At 49.8% G+C, this 17,753-nt stretch overlaps 6 protein-coding genes across 6 annotated transcripts; 3 read left to right on the top strand and 3 right to left on the bottom strand.

Annotated features, from left to right (window-relative positions):
* Positions 1 to 1,110: 1,110 nt before the first annotated feature.
* TrAFT101_003544 (uncharacterized protein) lies at positions 1,111 to 3,252 on the top strand. The gene is made up of 3 exons (XM_024907358.2): positions 1,111 to 1,435; positions 1,523 to 2,346; positions 2,608 to 3,252. Exons 1-3 carry the CDS (start codon positions 1,168 to 1,170, stop codon positions 3,028 to 3,030), a joined length of 1,515 nt encoding a protein of 504 aa, XP_024766697.1. The 5' UTR covers positions 1,111 to 1,167; the 3' UTR covers positions 3,031 to 3,252.
* Positions 3,253 to 3,614: 362 nt separating this feature from the next.
* Positions 3,615 to 4,592, top strand: TrAFT101_003543 (uncharacterized protein). The gene is made up of 2 exons (XM_024904853.2): positions 3,615 to 4,161; positions 4,221 to 4,592. Exons 1-2 carry the CDS (start codon positions 3,859 to 3,861, stop codon positions 4,461 to 4,463), a joined length of 546 nt encoding a protein of 181 aa, XP_024766698.1. The 5' UTR covers positions 3,615 to 3,858; the 3' UTR covers positions 4,464 to 4,592.
* Positions 4,593 to 4,756: 164 nt separating this feature from the next.
* Positions 4,757 to 7,504, bottom strand: TrAFT101_003542 (uncharacterized protein; the record flags this gene model as incomplete). The annotated part of the gene is made up of 4 exons (XM_024910873.2): positions 4,757 to 5,642; positions 5,729 to 5,975; positions 6,056 to 6,354; positions 7,476 to 7,504. 4 exons carry the CDS (start codon positions 7,502 to 7,504, stop codon positions 4,757 to 4,759), a joined length of 1,461 nt encoding a protein of 486 aa, XP_024766699.2.
* Positions 7,505 to 8,142: 638 nt separating this feature from the next.
* TrAFT101_003541 (uncharacterized protein) lies at positions 8,143 to 8,448 on the bottom strand (the record flags this gene model as incomplete). Its single annotated transcript, XM_066126917.1, has 1 exon — positions 8,143 to 8,448. One exon carries the CDS (start codon positions 8,446 to 8,448, stop codon positions 8,143 to 8,145), a length of 306 nt encoding a protein of 101 aa, XP_065983024.1.
* A 2,723-nt stretch (positions 8,449 to 11,171) lies between these two features.
* On the bottom strand, positions 11,172 to 11,649 carry TrAFT101_003540 (uncharacterized protein; the record flags this gene model as incomplete). Its single annotated transcript, XM_066126916.1, has 2 exons — positions 11,172 to 11,279; positions 11,566 to 11,649. 2 exons carry the CDS (start codon positions 11,647 to 11,649, stop codon positions 11,172 to 11,174), a joined length of 192 nt encoding a protein of 63 aa, XP_065983023.1.
* Positions 11,650 to 12,240: 591 nt separating this feature from the next.
* Positions 12,241 to 17,283, top strand: TrAFT101_003539 (uncharacterized protein). Its single transcript, XM_024899060.2, has 2 exons — positions 12,241 to 15,163; positions 15,265 to 17,283. Exons 1-2 carry the CDS (start codon positions 12,830 to 12,832, stop codon positions 16,639 to 16,641), a joined length of 3,711 nt encoding a protein of 1,236 aa, XP_024766701.1. The 5' UTR covers positions 12,241 to 12,829; the 3' UTR covers positions 16,642 to 17,283.
* The last annotated feature ends 470 nt before the right edge of the window (positions 17,284 to 17,753 follow it).

Below are 17,753 nucleotides of genomic sequence, written 5' to 3'. Positions count from 1 at the left end.
TGCTGATGCTGATGCCTGATGTGTGTACATGTGGACTACCTCCATGGATGTGCTCGGCCCTTTCTACCTACCCACGAGACAGTAGCTTGTCTTCTGACTATTTTCGACCTCAATCGAAGGATCTGGGGCAGCTCTGCGTAAGTACATTATTAAGGAGCTTAAACTTAAGACTGAAACTCCATCGCTCAGAATCCATTCGGAAGACTTTTTTTGAGAGTTATCCTCTTACGCTCCGTATTATAACGCAGATTCCTAGATGCAGGAGCCGTACACTACCATATTTTCGCGGAGTCAGTATTGGTATGTAGAGAACATTATCAACTATCACTGCGCTTCACGTCCTCTATTTCGGCATTATTCGCTTTCGAAGCCTCTGAGAGCGATATGCTGAAGACCTTGAAAAGCCACAAATTGTATGTGTTAGAAAATGGAATCTATTAGGGGTTTTTAAATCGGGAGAAGCCACAAACATCCAGCCAGTCGGCACTTCACAAACTTTTAACATTATCAGACAGCTTAGGCTTATTCTGCATTATAACTTTGAATGCGGCTCTGCAGCTGATGCTCTTTTACAGCATTTTCAACGCTCTCGGAACAAGCTACTACTATGACTTTCGCAAATTGGCTCACTTGTATCATCTTCCGAATCAAATACTCCTTCACCAATATCGTGCTGTTATTAAAAGTCCGACACGGCGCAGAAATCACATCCGCGTACGGTCCTCACTCCTGAGATCGACAAGCCTTGAGAAAGTAGTTTCGGTGGCTGAATATACTACTGGTAGTGGGTAGATACTCAACTAGGTACTACTATATTCACGAATTGTAACATGTATCAAGGTACCAAGCTGAGCAACGAATAGGTGACGTGACCTGCTTTGCCTCGATGTCCGAGACCAATTGTTCGCCGCCGCCGCCTGCTTTCGGGGCATACCCACTAAAGGAATGGCAACTCGGGCCAAGCTCATGAGCTGCGCGCTTTTCCGGCATTCAGCCGGAGCTACTCAGATCCCCAGCCAATCGGCGTGCAGTTTATCACCGAGCCGACCATTGACAAATCCAGAGACCGAAAACCCACGGCCTTAAAAACTACTCTTCAGCAACCCCATTTTCTCGCCCAGCTGGAAATTTCCGCCCCCATGTAAACTATCCATCAGCATCACAGCCATGGCTAGTATTGCATCGTCAGCGCTGAGGTCGGCGAGCCGCCTAGGCTCCAGCACAACGGTTGCTGCGGCGTCGCTGCGAGGAATTCAGCGTGCTGCCCTGGTGGCGGCTACGAGGAGGAGTGGGAGGCGAGGATACGTGACCGAGTCCAAGAGGGATAATGCGCGGGTCGAGACAGCTATCAAGCTGGATAAGAAGGACTTTGCAGATATTCCTCCTGCGCAGTTGGACATTTCCTCACCTAACATGAAGGTTAGCCCGATGGCTGGTACGTCGTCCTTGGTTACCTCTTGTTGCGAACATTCGAAATGAAGAGCCACAAAAAAAAGGCACAGAGGCTAATGCGCATCTGCAGAGGTCCTCAAGACCGCGGCCGTGATGGAGGAGGGCCAGAGGCCTATCTACCTCGACATGCAGGCCACCACACCTGTTGATCCCCGTGTCCTTGATGCGATGCTGCCGTTTTACGTCGGCGAGTTTGGTAACCCTCACTCAAGAACGCACGCTTACGGCTGGGAGAGCGAAAAAGCTGTTGAGGAAGCCCGAGAACATGTTGCGAATCTGATTGGCGCTGATCCGAAGGAAATCATTTTCACCAGCGGCGCCACGGAGAGTAACAACATGAGCATCAAGGGCGTTGCTCGATTCTTTGGCCGATCCGGCAAGAAGAAGCACATCGTCACCACCCAGACTGAGCACAAGTGCGTGTTGGACAGCTGCAGGCATTTGCAGGACGAAGGCTTCGAAATCACCTATCTGCCTGTCCAGAGCAATGGCTTGATCAACATGGCGGATCTCGAAGCTGCTATCCGGCCTGAGACGGCCCTAGTCAGCATCATGACTGTGAACAACGAGATCGGAGTTATTCAGCCGGTTGAAGAGATTGGCAAGCTCTGTCGTGAGAAGAAGGTCTTTTTCCACACAGATGCTGCTCAAGCTGTTGGAAAGATCCCCATTGACGTCAACGCCATGAACATTGACCTCATGTCCATCTCATCACACAAAATTTATGGCCCCAAGGGCATTGGCGCATGCTATGTCCGGAGACGACCGAGGGTTCGGCTCGATCCCCTCATCACTGGTGGCGGGCAAGAGCGTGGTCTTCGAAGTGGTACCTTGGCACCACCATTGGTTGTTGGCTTTGGCGAGGCCTGCCGTGTTGCCAAGGAAGAGATGACAGTACGTTATCATGTCCCCCTTTCTCTCTTTTCCTCTCTCTTCTCCATTTATCTTTCATATCTCCAACCCAAATTCTCCCCTGCGTCTATATGATGATCTGCTTATACATGCATGGCTTTCTGAATGGCCCGTGACAAGGCCCTTCGTGTTGAGTGTAGCAACCTGTCTGATTTTGCGCTTTCTTTCCCTACCTTTCTATTGTTGGACATGATTTGCCGTATCATCATTGATTGACAATGACTAACGAGAATCTTTGCATAGTATGACTCGAAGAGGATCAAGTACCTATCAGACCGACTGTTAGGCGGACTGCTAGCTATGGAGCACACATCTCAGAATGGCGATTCCAAATCATTCTATCCCGGCTGTGTCAATGTTTCATTTGCTTACGTTGAGGGCGAATCCCTACTGATGGCCCTCAAGGATATCGCTCTGTCTTCGGGCAGCGCTTGCACTTCGGCCTCGCTTGAACCTAGCTACGTGCTCCGAGCGCTTGGAAACAGCGACGAGAATGCACACAGCAGCATCAGGTTCGGTATTGGCCGCTTTACCACCGAGGAAGAGATTGATTACGTGCTGAAGGCAGTACGGGAGCGTGTTACATTCTTGCGCGAGCTTAGCCCCTTGTGGGAACTTGTGCAGGAGGGCATCGACCTGAACACGATCCAGTGGAGCCAACACTAATATGTCTCAAGACTGAAATATATCTGTTTGATGGTTTGGGATGGGAAGTTTTAACAACTAGGTCTGGATATTGGCGTAATCAGAAAGGAGCTGGCTTTAGGTGCCAGATTTCACGCCGGCACAGGCCATTGTAACAGCACATTGTACATAAAATAAGATACCTGATTCTCACTCGTTGATGAGCATGAAATAATGACAATTCTGTTAAAGACAATATTACAGACTCAATTTACTAGTGCTAACGTCGTGATCACTGCGAGATAATAGCCGGCACGAAGCGGCTTGGTGCTCTGACCTGGCGTTCGAAATATTTCTACAGCACTGTATCGACCTATGCGGTTCTTGCTTCCCTTTAACTTCAGCTGTCCAACAGGCGCTAGTTACGTGTCCCAAACCGGCAATAGAGCTTGTTTCACCCGTTTTGGGCCAGCCAATGTGGCAGCGTGGATCTCCAGACGTTGTAACGTGGTTGCCATCGTTGACGATGTCATGACGTCAGTGCGCCACCACGGCTTGTAAGTGCCTGCCAAGAGGCTGCGCAAGCTCGAAGAGCAGTGAATCGCGATGACATCAGCGGTTTGCGTCAGAAAGGCTCTGGTGAATTATTTGGAAGCTGTTATCGTCATCGCGATCGTGAATGCGGTTTCCCTGTTCGATGGAGGATTTGCGCGTTCGATAATTATTATAAAGGCCCGAGTGACCTTCGCTTCTCTCTTCCAATTTCATCATCAACAACCATCAATACTCAACAAACAATCTCAACAAGCAATCTCAACAATCTATTATCAATCTTCCATCATACTTCTATTTTCAACACCAACCGCAATCATGTCTGACAACTCCAACAACAAGCCCTCTACTCTCCAGTCCTACGTCGACTCGGCCACTGGTGCCGTCCAGAACGCATTTGGCAGCTTGACTGGCAACACAGGCGACCAGGCCAAGGGCGAAGTTCGCCAGGACAAGGCCAAGGCTGAATACGACGCCTCTCAAGCAACAGCCAAGCTCCCCGGTGGCACTATTTCCAGCACAGGTGCCTTTGCCAAGGATGATCCCAACAGAACTGAGGGCTCATGGAACCAGACGATTGGTTCTGCTAAGGAGACACTTGGAGGTCTCGTTGGCAATGAGGTATGTTCACTTTATACAATACTATTATCTCTAAGCTATAGCTAACAATGGCGATATAGTCACTAAAACAGGCTGGACGTCAACAGAACCTCGAGGGCCAGCAACAGGAGGCAAAGGGCCAGCTACATGACTACGGCCACGGCATGGGAGATCGTGTCCAGGGAACTGTTGGTGGCGCTGTCGCTGGTCTTACTGGAGACAAAGAAGGTCAGGCGCACTATGAGGAGTTGCACGATAAGGGCAAGACACAACAGCGTGGCGCCGAGCACGACATCCAGAAGCAGGCAGAGGCCGACTACTAGACTGAACACAAACTGAAGGTGGTGAAGGGAAAGAGCACCTAGAAACGTGGAAAGATACCCTAGCAGAGTTATGAATATCAAATTGTCATGATTAGTCTTTAAACTTTATTGTTAATTGTTCGCCAATTGACTCGATTGATTTCAAAATTGTCAGATATGCGCGTACTGCTCTAGCTAACATCTGATGCCATAGTTATATGGATCATGGTTCCCATTGAAGTGATTGTATATCACGAGATTGACTGCCCTGCTTGTTCGACTTTTTCTTTTATGGTAGTTGCTAATCAAGATTGTTAATCAACCTTGCGAACCAACCAAGTCAACAAACATGTCACAATCGAGATGACTAGCCCGAGACAAAAGGGCAAGCCCATCCATGTCCTAAGACCAACGTTAAAGAGCGGACCGATAACCAGCTCGCATACTAATGTCCCCAGGACCTCACCAGCAGCAATTACTCCAAAGACGGCCCCCGTCTTATGTTGGCCTATGTGAGCCACGAGCAGCGTACGGCACAACGTCGGCACACCAGATCCAAGACCAGATAGTACGACACCAATGATGATTAGGCTGGCCTTGTCAACCATCATCAGGAAAAAAGAGCCGAGAACGAAGAGGATGACGCTGCTGCGGGCGAGGATGCGGTCTCGCTTGAGAGCGGAAGATGACGTTTTCTTATAGAGAGTGTATGATGCTAGAGGCAGGATGACAAGCAGTGTGATGAGAGTGACGGCGGCGTTGAGAGAGAGGAGGAGCGCAGCTCGTGAGAGGGGCCAGTCGAATTGGATGGGCATGAGGCGCATGATTATACCGTACTGGGTTGAGACGGCTGGCACGGCGAGGATGGCGCCTGGAAGGAGGAGTACGGCTGGGCGACGAGAGAGGGCCTTGAAAGTGGATTTGGTAGATTCCATTGGCGTTTTAGAGACGAGATTGTCGTCGCTGCTGTGGTGGTTATTGCGGATTATGGGAGTGACTTCTCCGATTGGAATAGGAGAGTCACGGCTGTGCAGTGTTTCCGGCATGAGTGTAACCAGGAGGATGCCACCGACACCGATAAGACCGAGCGAGATGCAGAGAGGGTGCCATATGGAGATATCGGTGAGGCGGCTGGCGACGAGGGGGCCAAAGAGTTCTGCGGAGAGCACGGCGGCGGAGACCCATTGGAAGCATGTTGCCCTAGATTGGCAAACGGGGGGAGAGATTAGCATGAAGGGGGAAATATCCGAGTAGGAATAGGGAAATGGGGAGAATGCTTGAGATACCGTTTGGACTCGGGGGTCACATCTGAGATGCTGGTGAAGACCATGGCTTCTGCGACTCCTTGTCCTCCGCCGAGGAGCAAGATGGCGCCAGAGGCCCAGGTGGCTCTTAAGGGGATCTGTCGCCACCTCCATAAGATGAATAGGAAGAGGCTCTCAGAGACGAACAGGCTTAGAATGCTCAGAGCTAGGATAGGCACACGACCAACTCTGTCGGCTAGCATTCCGAGCGGTAGAGATACCAAGGCACCTGTATAACCAGTGTTAGCATCACATAAAGAGGAGAAACGAGGTAGACGCCAATGGGGGGGGGGGGGGGCAAAAAGTTACCAGCAAGTGTGCCCGAGATGGCCCCTCCAATCTCAATGATATTCAGCTCTCGCTGCACGGCTCTACCGTGACATTGCGACTCTGGTAGGAGCTCGTCGAAGGTGAGGCCCAGGTGGCGCTTGCATATGGCATCCTGCAATAGCTTTGTGGATGGATAGTCGCTTATCGAGAGACCGAGGCTGATGATGAATAGGTTGACTACCAGGAGAGGGAGGAGCCACTGTATTGGCACGGCTGGACGGCGGAATTTCAGTGCCATGATTGTTTGGATTTGCCTCTTTGAGGCTTTTATGCGGATGCTGGATGTGTAAGTAGAGGCGTCGTTGTGGTGTATGAGGAGATCAAAGCGAGGGGGTTGGGTTCTTGACACTTTGTGATAGCCTCCCTCTTACTATAAGTACAGTCATGCGCATAAGAAAAGAAGAAGGAAGGAAGGAAGGAAAGAAAGATACAAATTGACAGAAGAATTGATGTACATATCTGCTTGATCGATATTTTTTGTAGTGTAGAGTAAACGGTCGCATATTCTTTAGTGGATTGTTGGTCGTGAGAACAATGGGGAGAACACCCGAGACAATAGCTATTCAAGAATCGAGCATTTTTATTTGCTTCAGATATAGCAAGTTGGCTGGCATTTTGGGCACGCAGCCCATAATTTCCCTCGTCTTGTCCATTCACAGCCTTTAATACTATGTAGAATCATGCTTTCGGGGCTATTGCTAGAATTTGCGAGCTGGAGCCGCTGATGAACGTTGGAGGGGTGTGGCTGTTGGCGATGCGGCTTCCCGCCACGGGCATCGAAAATGCATATATTCTGTACTACGGTAGGGAACGGAATGTTTTTTTTTTTTCCTTTACTATTACACTAACTGATTTTTTTATGATGAAAATTATGTTTATTATATGCGTGTAGAATTGTATTCTTCTTGCCTGCACTTAGACTATATCTCACGAATAAGAGGATCAGTAGTTTCTCAGCAGACTTTATCAATCAATATCCCTTTGACTACTTTGGATCGTATTTTGACTCGCCTAGAGTCAATCAAAAGCATGGCTGTATACGTGATATTTCGCTTCATTCAACACGCAAGAGCCCCAATACATATGTATGTACTCATCTCTGTGTGTACTTTGTTGGTATAGTCAATGATCTTCTGGTTTGTAATCGGGTCAAAAGCTAAGAAAAACTCTTCTAGCCCTTAGCAAGAAGCTGATGGACTATACGATTCTGTGCGAGGCGAGCAGAATAATGAAGTGTGCTCCATCCAGAGTTGCAGAAGATTGTGGCAATGATCACCTATTTAGAAGTCATCATTTTTTTTTTTTTGGAAACATCACAATAGCTCGTCTTATAGAAGGCTAATGATGCCATAACTTGTGCAGTGATTGATACCTCAACGGTTGAGCATTATAGGCCTACCGCTCTTCCTGGTCCAGTATCGCCAACATAGCACTTATATACACACCTCCCTCATTAGCATCACGAAAGTTTCAATGTTCTTTCTATACTCTATAGCCCAGTTCCTGCCGAATAGGCTTGAGTCTTCCTGCAGTGATATTTTCGTCCTTTGTTAGTAATATCAGTATTAAAAATGATTGTTGGTCAAACTCCTTTGATGTCGTCGTAGTATTTTACGAGGAGATTATGGCGTCTGACTCTATTAAGCATTTTACATCGTCAAATTTAAATAACGGACTAGTTGTCAACCTATTGAGGTTTCAATAATAGAAATATCATTATTTTTTACTGTTCTATATTCTACGTAACCAATCCATATAAACCATATGGACAGTAGTAAACAAGCTGGGCATTTACTGGTCAAAGATCTACCATCACAGCAAAGCAGCAATTGTTTATGGCTATAGTACTCTCTCATAACATGTACTCATGGGCAAAGTACCACCATCACTACGCTAAAGGCTTTCTGTCGAGGCATGAATTCAAGTATCGGTACAGCTGATATATTTACTAGACCACCAAAAGGACAGTGAAAATCAGAATGATGACTTTGAACTTGGCGGATATCTACAGGTACCTTACATCTAACATGTCTTCATCTCAGGCCTCGCATCTCGCAATACAAGTACTATGCCACAGAGCAAGCAGCCCTTTCGGAAGCATCTGTGCCCACATCGGAGCCTTCAGCAGGCCATAGGATTCGGTCACTGGCCAATGCGCATCGCCGAGCTTCCGCGGAAAGGCGCCGCAACGGGAATCGCCGAGCTGACAGCCCAAACGATGCTTGTGCGATGCGTCGGGGAGCAACTTTTGCGCTCGTCTCACCACACGTCACGATCCTCTCTGGTCTCCCTGTTTGCGGAAGGACGGTGATGCTATGCAGGCCGTTGAAGTAAGCCGATATGGAAACTGCACGTTGCCGGTCCTGTCGCATCCCGGCGCGGAGTCATCCGCTAGCTGTCCATCCCGTCGATCTTTCGTGGTTGGGGTCCTTGGGGACGGGCGCAAAAGGATGAAATCCTTTGGTGAATGGCGACGCTAATTCATATTCTGTACACGGCGAGATGCGGGATGGCGATGTGTACAGTAGAGGTTGTATATCGGCATCGGTGAGCCTATTCGTCTCACAGTTTCTGCATCTTTTGTGGAAAACTCAAGCTTGGTCACCGCAACTCGGTGACTGCCTATGAAATGCTGCTTACTATGCAGATTTGTTCATCTGGCAATGCCGGGAGACATATTGCTCAACTGCCGCTGTCCCTGCTTATAGCTAACGCACAGTCGGAGCTCCCCTGGCATACAGCTGCGGGCCGGCGCCTTATTGAGAATGTGGCCAGATACATTCCGCGGAGTGTGAATCTCCCATTCGTAGGTTCATTTTGGAGCGTCGATGTGGTTGCAGAAGTGTAACTCGTTAGTTGGCTCTGGGAGGAAATATGCAGTCAGCATCGGCTGTTCAGGCAGGTAGATGTAGACGATGGAGAGAGCAAGAGGGAAAGCGTGCAGTCAAGCCTTGTAGCGTAGCATTGCTACCACAGCGCCGTCTCTCTGGCGGGGGGAAGAATGTGACTATCATGCATTGTGTCCCTGTACATGCTCGAATAGGCACATCTGTGCTCTCGCACATCTCCGCTGTAAGATAAGAGGCGAGTGCGAGATCAATGATACTACTATGTCGCAGGCCGCTCTTTGCTAGCACATGTCGCTAGGATAGCCAAAGAGCATCAAGGTACATACGTGTAATTTTCGCTTCATTTTCCCTCAAACCAGCTACAGCTACAGCCAAGTAGTAATACGAGCAAGCTGTGCTAATGCAGCGCCATCTTCACCGAATGGCTCAAGCTGCACCTGCAGAAAACCTGCGAGGCGAGTGACTCTGAGCGCAGTGCTACGATGACAATACAAGGACCAAAGCGATTGAGATAAGCGACAAAAAAGGCACGCCTGGCCAGTCCTGAGCTTCAGCTTCGTCAGTGGCTGGTTCCTACTTGCTACAAGGGCCACATGAGAGACCGCGCTCTTTCGCTTGCTGCCTGCCAGGCGCTGTCTCTGCACGAAGAATGCAGAGTAGCATTTATTGTGTTGAAGAAACGAGGCGAACAATGCAGTAGTACTTGGGATTCCGCAGCAATGGCACCAGCAGCATGTAGTTGGAATTGACGCCAACAGCTGGCGGAGTTAGCGCAGCCAGTCAGCAGGTTGAAACGAAACACAAACATTGAACACACTGTTGACGAGTCCCCTCTTGGCTCCAACTCGCTCCGGCTCGTTTCGTGGCCTGTCTACGCCACGAGGGCCCGGCTCGGGACTTGGGTTAGCGAGCTGTGGAGCTGCGAATCCGAGACGTGGGCATTGGAGCAATTAATCAAGGAACGGCTGCTCCATCGCAAGCCTTATGCGCGCAATGAAAGATACAGCAACCCACGTGCGTGGAAAAATGCTGGCCTTGTTTGAAGCGTTTGCTCGACGCTATTGGTTTTGCCTCGTTGGGCCATGGCCATGGGATCTGTCAATCAGCCTCGCCGCCTCAAAGGGTCACGTTTGGGGCGGCAACGCAGTGCTAAACCGTCATAGCCGGGGTAGCGACAAAAGCACAATCAATCAATCAAAAGATTGAAGGCGCCATACTTTGTAGCGGGTGGCTGCTGGTCGGTGCGAGCCGCCAGTGTGAGCTGCGGCGGGCAGTTACTGTTCGACAACATGTCACGATGCCGAGCATCGGCCCATGACATGCTACGGTGTTTTGTACAGTATTTTGCTTGCTTGGTCAAAAGCTGAAATCTAACTTGAGACGACAAATGTGATTACATGGCAAAACGACCCTGATGCGCTTAGATTGTCGTTGTGCCATGATCCTTGGCGCGTGGAGCAAATGAGCGCCGCATGTATACTAGTCTGCGAGGCTAGCAGTTTTGTCTCGTGTCTCTCATCTTGCTCCCAGAGGTTAACAGCCCTGTTCCTCGAGTCAGGTCCCTCTCAACGGTCAAGTTAGCGAGTTTATTACCCCGAGTACAGCTCAAGATTTTTTGTTTCTTCACTTTTCTTATCTCTTACGGAGTAATTAGTGTTAGAAACCATCGTTCTACCGCCGCGTCTCCGCATAGCGTTTGTTAGTAGCGCAGGTTCCTGATATCAGGGTTGCCACTTTGGGCAGTCTTGGCTCGGCCGATTGATGCATCTTTCCGGTGTGCTTCTGTGCTAGCAAAGTTCTGTAAATCATCAATACATTATTTATAGAATGCTCCGAGCTCTGTGCAGGAGTGCGGATGCTAATGGAGTGGAGGCGCGACCTGAAGGAGTTTGACAATTATTAACCAAACAGGCAATGCTACTGGTGCTATGTATGGCCATCTGCTGTGATCAGCCAACACAGTGTTAGCTTCATTTGGCATGATAGGGGATTAGAGAGTAGAAGTAAAAGCAGAGTCGCACCAGACACGTGAAAAGCACACGGCCGCCAGCCAAAAAAAAAAAAAGAGGCGCTCAGGGTCCCTGCTGTTTCGGCATGCTCCCAGCCAAGCTTCCCATCGCCGTGGCCTCGAGTCTTGTCCCGCCATCGGTCTTATTAGGTGCATCCAGCGTCGACGTTGAGGCAACCCCTGAAAGCTGCTGCTTCTAGCGCCGGTGGAGCCCTTCGCTAAGGCACTAAAGATCACGCTAGGGTCTCCATGCCAGGCCGCTTGGCTGCTTGGGGCATCCTGGCCACCCAAGTTTAGGCAAGCCAGGGCCAGTCTCGCCATACATGGTCGGAGTGGAGGCGGGACTCTGCAGGATTGGGGGTGGGAAATGGTTGCGCGCAAGAGGGTCAGAGGATGAGTCCGATGACAAGCAGGGCGAGGGAGAAGGAACAAGTGCAATCTGAAAGAGTGAAAAAAAAAAAAAAAAAGAAAAGAAAATGAAGTTTTTGCGGTGAGGCGGTGCGGATCAAAGCAAATAAAAAGGGAGGGATGGAAATGAAGAACTGTAGGGCGGCGGAGGAAATCTGGAGGTGTGGGTGGTGCTTTGCTTAATTACCGGCTAGACCAGCATGCTGTGCGATTCAAGCATTCACCCGCTGCCTGCGTGGATGCAAGAGAGCATTGCACGGCACGTCGATCCTCCTAGAGGCTTGTCTTGCAGCGGCACTGGGTCTCATTCTTACGGGACTACAGCGGCATACGGTGCCCCGACCGCTTTGCATGTACAAACGCCGAATCGATGCTACAGTGCCGTACGCTACCTGGGCCTGCACTATAACACTGGCTCGACGACTAGCACTGCTGCTATAGAAAGGGGTCGACATCAATCTCAAGACAGCCGGCAACAAGAGAAAAGAAACAGAGCTCTTTCAGTGCATCGCCCCCCTCCCCATGCAAATCTCCATTTCGCCGCCTTGACAGACTAACTGGCCACTGTGGATGGCATTCGCAACCTTCTCCTCTTTTTACCTTCTCCTCCTCCTCTTCCCAGCAACGGGCACGTCACGGGCTGTGCTTCTGCAGCATTGACTCGCCAGCGCACAGACGCCTTGACGTCTCCCACGATACTTGTAAGTCCAGTACCAATGCCGTTAATCGTCTACCTGCGGCCCCAGCACTGTCGCTGCACTAAGCAAAGTACCGCCTACCGATTCCCCATAGTGGCTGCTGTCATCAAGGCAGCGTCTGTTAGTCCTCTTGATCTAACAGCTCGGCCGGCCCCCTTGATGCCCTCCCTCTTTTTTCAGCTTCATCCGCAACATGGCCTGGCCGCCGCGCCTCCCAGCTCCCTCACACTGCTGAGTTGCACCCTCTCGGCCTCTGGTTGATGCCATCAGCCACCGCTTGCCTGTCATCCCGTCATCCCCATCTGATTGCTAGTGCCAACATCCGCTACCAGCCTGGCTTTTGCTCCATTGTGGCACCAGCTGTTCACGCTCGTTTCTTTTTCGTTGCAGACCGGAGTCACCTAAACCAGCATTTACCCTCCTGTGTCTCATTATCTCATTATCCCCGTCCTTATTAGAGAGCCATGTGTTAGCGGGCCTGCTGCCAGTCCGGTCGTTCGATTGTGTCCCGATTCATGAACTAATTTACGACCAGGGGTCCCTTTCTAAAGCATTGATTACCTTTTCGCGGCCCCATATTCCACGAATAGCTAGGGACCGTCGCTTATTCGCCTTAGTTGTCGACGAGTTTCGAGACCTCGACACGAATATTTCGACTGCACTCTTCTCTTTTCTCACGTGGATTTCATAGTATACAAGTATCCTTTCCAATAGCAGTGATTAAGACGAAAGACAAACCAAGATTTATACAACTTTTACAGCCACATTCGGTACAAGACCTGCTTTAATCATGGCAGGCTCCGCCGTCGAGTCGCGCCCGACGAGCAGCGTTGGTGCGCCGCGCGATGTGCGACCGCGAACCCAGAGCATCTCTAGCGACAGACCTTCGATCGCGAGCCACACATTTCTTGCTCTTCCGCAGTCTATATCTCCAGAGGCCGCCTTCATTGCTTCATCTGCAGCTTCACAAATCGTGACCAACAATCACGACGGCCACGAAAGCACCTGGTACGACCAAAATGGTGTCGAACCTTCTGGAGAGGCTGCTGTGATATCCCCTGCTGCCTTACAGCTCGTCAACAGTTTTCTCGATCAATTATTACTAAACTTTTTGCAAGTCGCCAAATCTACCTCTCTCTCGGCTCTGCGACCTGCTGTCTCCGACGTCCTCAAGCCAAAATTAGCCAAAGAAACTATAAGCAATGCTGATGAAGAACTGAGGGAGTACTTAGGGGGCTCTGAGGAAGAAGAGTTTACCGACCCCCAAAGCCCCCATGCACGAGATTGGGACGTTGAATTAGCTTGGAAGAGGGCTAGATTGCGATGTATGGTCTATTCCTCTCTGGGAGACTTGGAAGAAGAGGACGAGGATAAATACATGACGCAAGAAAATCTCGAAATTGGCGAACACGAGAGAACGTCCGACATCATCTCGCCCGCTGTGGCCATCTTTCTTACCTCAGTCCTGGAATACATGGGCGAACTCACGCTTTCTGTGGCTGGACAGGCAGCGAGTCAAAGGCTGCGCTCCAAGATTGAGAGGGAGCTCAAGGATGGAGCGCGCAGCCCGGCCGCTGTTGCTGAAAGAATCGTAGTGGAGGACATTGATATGGAACGCGTCGCGCTTGATCGAACTTTGGGCCGCTTGTGGCGAGGGTGGAAAAAGAGGATGCGTGCACCGCCAGGCGAATATGTCTCCACTCGATCTCTTTCAATAAGCCACGCTGGTTCGCTGTACGATCGTAAGAGTTCCATTAGTGAGCGTGGTACTGACTCTGCCGAGGTGCAAGATGACGCAAGAGATGCTGTGGAGGAAGACGTTCACCCCATGAATATTCCACTGCCCATGGGCGAAAACGACATTGCGGAGATTGAGGTGCCAGGTTTGGCCCACTATAGTGATGATGAGGATGAAGCAGACGAGGAGGAAGAAAAGGATTTCGACAAACGCCGCGTCAAATCTTTCGCCGGGGCGTCCTCCTTACTCAATGAATCCCAAATATCAGCAGACTCAGAGCACTATGCCACTTTACTCAGCCTTCACAGAAGATCCACCTCACTACCAACCCCCAGAAGGTCAGTCTTTTATGCAACTGCGCGACCGAGGTCGAAAACTGCCGATGCCGCGGGGAATGGCATCCCTGAGCTACAAGAGCTTGCGAGGCTCTCAGTTACGGAGGTGGAGGCGAAAGCGGCACCTGCGAAAAGTCGTGACTCTGATGAAAGCGGATCGGATGAATTTGATGAAGTGATATATGAGAAAGCCGAGATCCTGACCTCGTCCAGAGTGTCCGTCTCCAGCACTTCATCTCGTTCCGTCTCAGATACGGGTAAGGCCATTCATCTGAGCAGGTCTTCGAGTGTGCACTCTGCACGCATCATTGACGTTCCGCCCCGTAGTCCAGCCACTAGTCGACCACGTTCAATGGAATCGGCCGAGCGGCCACGCGCAAGCACTGTGTCTGGAGCAAGCCCGCTATCACGTCCAGGCGGTGCGGATGAGATGCGCAAAGCCAAAGCCATTGACACTGGCTCGAGAACAGGAGTGCCTCTAACGGCAGTAAGATCTCCAGTCGAGAGGATGAGGCCACCTATCCCAAATGCTGCGACCATCTCTGAATCTGAGGAAGACGCCGATCAGGTGAATCCAATTGTCAAGCCTGTACCAGCTTCTCGAACTCGAGATCAGCTTGGCCGTCTCCCACATGGCTTGCAAACAAATATCAGAGCTGCTGATAGAATTTCGGCTTCTCCTCAAAGTGACCAGCCTCATTCTGGCACCAGGAGTTCATCTCTGAAAACCGCTCAAAGTGCCACAGATACACAATTTTCAGACGTTCCTTACAGGTCCGGGGGCCATTCCAATCGAACGAAGGGGCGGCCCACCGCTGAGCTTGATGAGGAGGAAACAACTCCGTCCCTGCATTCCATTGCTCCTCCTCGGCAGATCCACACATCTGGTTCGTCCTCATCTTCTGGCGCCAGTCGGTTCAAAGCGGTCAGAACTACTTCAGACGACGCATCGAACCGTGCTGAAAACATGGCGCGCAACTTTGAAGAGCTAATTCAGAGCAATCAAACCATCACATACACGTTGACGCCGGAGAATATGCGTGATATCGATGTACGTTCTGATCCCATCCCCAACCTCGAGCATTCTCTCTCTTTCTGCTCTGCCTGCTTCAACCACTACAGAGTTTGCCTGTTTGCTAACCTATCTTCCAGATCAAAAAATCTGCCGACAGCCCTGTTGTGACAAAGATCACCCGTAAAAGCGAAGATCTTATGCGATCCTCGCCGGTTGGCTCAAATGCATCACAATCAATTCCGCGGGCGCAGCCTGCCAGCCCCAAGGCTTCTTCTGAAAACACAACCAGACTTTCTGGGCCGGTTCCTCGCGCTCCGGCAGGAGCCTACGGCGCGTCTGGTCGTGCGGGTGGGCCCCAGGCTCGAGATGCTCGTGCACCTGGCGAGTCTTTGGCAGACTTTGCTGAGTTCATCAAGTCTACGGGCCCAGCTGGCGACAGAGGCCCGGCAGCTCTGCGTAATGTGCACGTCCCTGTCAACCCACCCAAGACCATTCCAGAGTCTCAGCCAGTTACCACCATGAGCAGCCGTAGCACCAACAATCGAAATCGATACCAGGCTCGAGAGCCTGCTGCCAGTAGTAGAAACGACAACTCAGACCTGATCGATTTTATAAGGCAGGGCCCAGCCAGTGCTGCGGGTAGTCAAAATCACATCCCTCGACATGTGGCTCCTTTCCGTAATCCGGGCGATTCAGAGATGATGTATGGCGCTGCTGGAGGCAAGGCGATTGATCCGGTACTTCCCGATCTGCGACATAGCCAAGCATCTACCAGCGTGACAGATTACTCGATGCCGTCGATGCACTCCTCTGTCAACTCCAACTCCGCGCTTCTCAAGAACAAGAGCATGCCCAAGGCAAACGCGCTCTTTGGGGAAGACGATGAGGATATGGGCATGCCGATGCCTGTACGAAAAACTCGCCGAGTTCGTGATCCGTACGCAATTGACTTCAGTGATGAGGAAGAGGATGATTTCGACGTGGCTCCCAGACCGCCCCCTAAGAAGGAAGAAAGTCTGGCAGAGTTTTTGCTCAACTGCGAGCCTCCACCGGAGCCTCCGTCTCCGCCTACGAAGCAGCAGCCAAGGAGGAAGTCGAGCACGCCCGGTCTTATGGGACGGTTTGGTCGTAACAACTCTAAAGAGGTTAACACTCTTCATGAATCTCAATCACGCCCTGGCACTATGGGTCTCGGCAACGAAGCCCGCCCTTCGAATACTCGCAAGCATGTTCCAATTCAGATGCCTCCAGGATACGACGCGTATGGGCCTATCGATGCTCATCCTCCGGTGAACAAAGCCCCAGTGGAGCGAGCCCCAATGAACAGAGTCCCAATGAAGAAATTCGAGCCGCGAGAGCCTGCATTCCTCGGACAGACAGGAGATTTAGCCAGGTTTTTACGCGATTCTGAGCCGCCGCCAGACTTCAATCCCACCCCAGTTCCAGTCCAGCAGGACGAGCCCAGCGGATTCGCGAAATTCTTTGGACGACGAAGGAAGGCGTCCGTTGTCTAGGCACCGAATTCTCTTCATACCAATTTATCAGCGTCTTGTTTTATTGCACTCCTCGATGGCATTGCCCCGGTTCTAGAATTTTTTCATTTAATACCCTTCTACTCGACGATATATATATCTATACACTAAACAGAGTATAAATACACGGTCCAATTAACAGAGATTTGGATGAGGGGGAGAGCACCCGATAATAGTATGCTCTTTTACATTCATCTTATACGCAACTATTATATCTGGAAATACTTGATACCCAAGACTAATTACTAAAACTTAAAGAGATTCTACACGGGAAGTGGTCTTGAAAAATAGCAGTCGATATAAGCGGCTGACAATGATTTGGCCATTGCTAGGATAGGGGGGACAAAGGGAAAAGGGGCCAGGGGGGAATCAACTACTTGTTTGTTTGTTTGCTTGCTTGTTTAGTTGCACATACGCACACACTCTTTCTTCTTTTTCAAATTCTTTTCGTTAGCTTTGTGTTATTTAGATCAATGGATACCTCGTGCTGCGTCATTGCTTGCTATTTTTTCTCTGGGCGTGAATCATTTTACATCTTCTGTAGTTGGAAGCAGTCCTGAATCTCTTTCTGTATGCTAGGTCATTACATCGTTTGTTTCTAATAATATCACATATATACCTTCCTATTTAAGGGTTCACAATTATCTACTTCGTTACAATAAGACAATTGAATGATCAAATAGGTATTGATGCTTTCCAAATAAAAGAGTAAATTGAGATACTGCCAATTTGCATAAAATACTCAAAATGACCATCAAAGTCTCGTTTCCAGCGAGACCAAGCCAAGCCAAATTCATAACATTACTGCGTAAATATATATATATACGTGTGTGTGTGTAAGAGATATCCATCCCGTTCCCAAAGATTAAAGACAAAGTAAGAAAGCAAAAGAGAAGATAAAGTAAGCAAGAGAGATATGAAAGACAGAAAAATGAGAACGGAATAAGCCAGCCTTTTGTTGTTTTTTTTTTTTTCGGAAATAGGTAAAAAGCCACCAAATATTTTCAAATAACACAACAAAACGAAAAGAAACCGTTAAGAGAGGGGAAAAGGAAAAGAAAAAGAAAGAAAAAAAATAAGATGAATAAAACTTT

The sequence above is a fragment of the Trichoderma asperellum genome, chromosome 2 (genome assembly GCF_020647865.1).
Source record: "Trichoderma asperellum chromosome 2, complete sequence".
Classification (NCBI taxonomy): Eukaryota; Fungi; Ascomycota; class Sordariomycetes; order Hypocreales; family Hypocreaceae; genus Trichoderma; species Trichoderma asperellum.
This window is presented reverse-complemented; position numbering and strand designations above follow the sequence as displayed.

Excerpts from the sequence above, each read along its gene's own strand:
- TrAFT101_003544 (XM_024907358.2), top strand. The coding sequence starts at position 1,168 with ATGGCTAGTATTGCATCGTCAGCGCTGAGGTCGGCGAGCCGCCTAGGC. Across the intron at positions 1,436-1,522 it reads GAAGGTTAGCCCGATGGCTG|AGGTCCTCAAGACCGCGGCC; the intron begins GTACGTCGTCCT and ends GCGCATCTGCAG. Across the intron at positions 2,347-2,607 it reads TTGCCAAGGAAGAGATGACA|TATGACTCGAAGAGGATCAA; the intron begins GTACGTTATCAT and ends ATCTTTGCATAG.
- TrAFT101_003543 (XM_024904853.2), top strand. The coding sequence starts at position 3,859 with ATGTCTGACAACTCCAACAACAAGCCCTCTACTCTCCAGTCCTACGTC. Across the intron at positions 4,162-4,220 it reads GAGGTCTCGTTGGCAATGAG|TCACTAAAACAGGCTGGACG; the intron begins GTATGTTCACTT and ends ATGGCGATATAG.
- TrAFT101_003539 (XM_024899060.2), top strand. The coding sequence starts at position 12,830 with ATGGCAGGCTCCGCCGTCGAGTCGCGCCCGACGAGCAGCGTTGGTGCG. Across the intron at positions 15,164-15,264 it reads AGAATATGCGTGATATCGAT|ATCAAAAAATCTGCCGACAG; the intron begins GTACGTTCTGAT and ends CCTATCTTCCAG.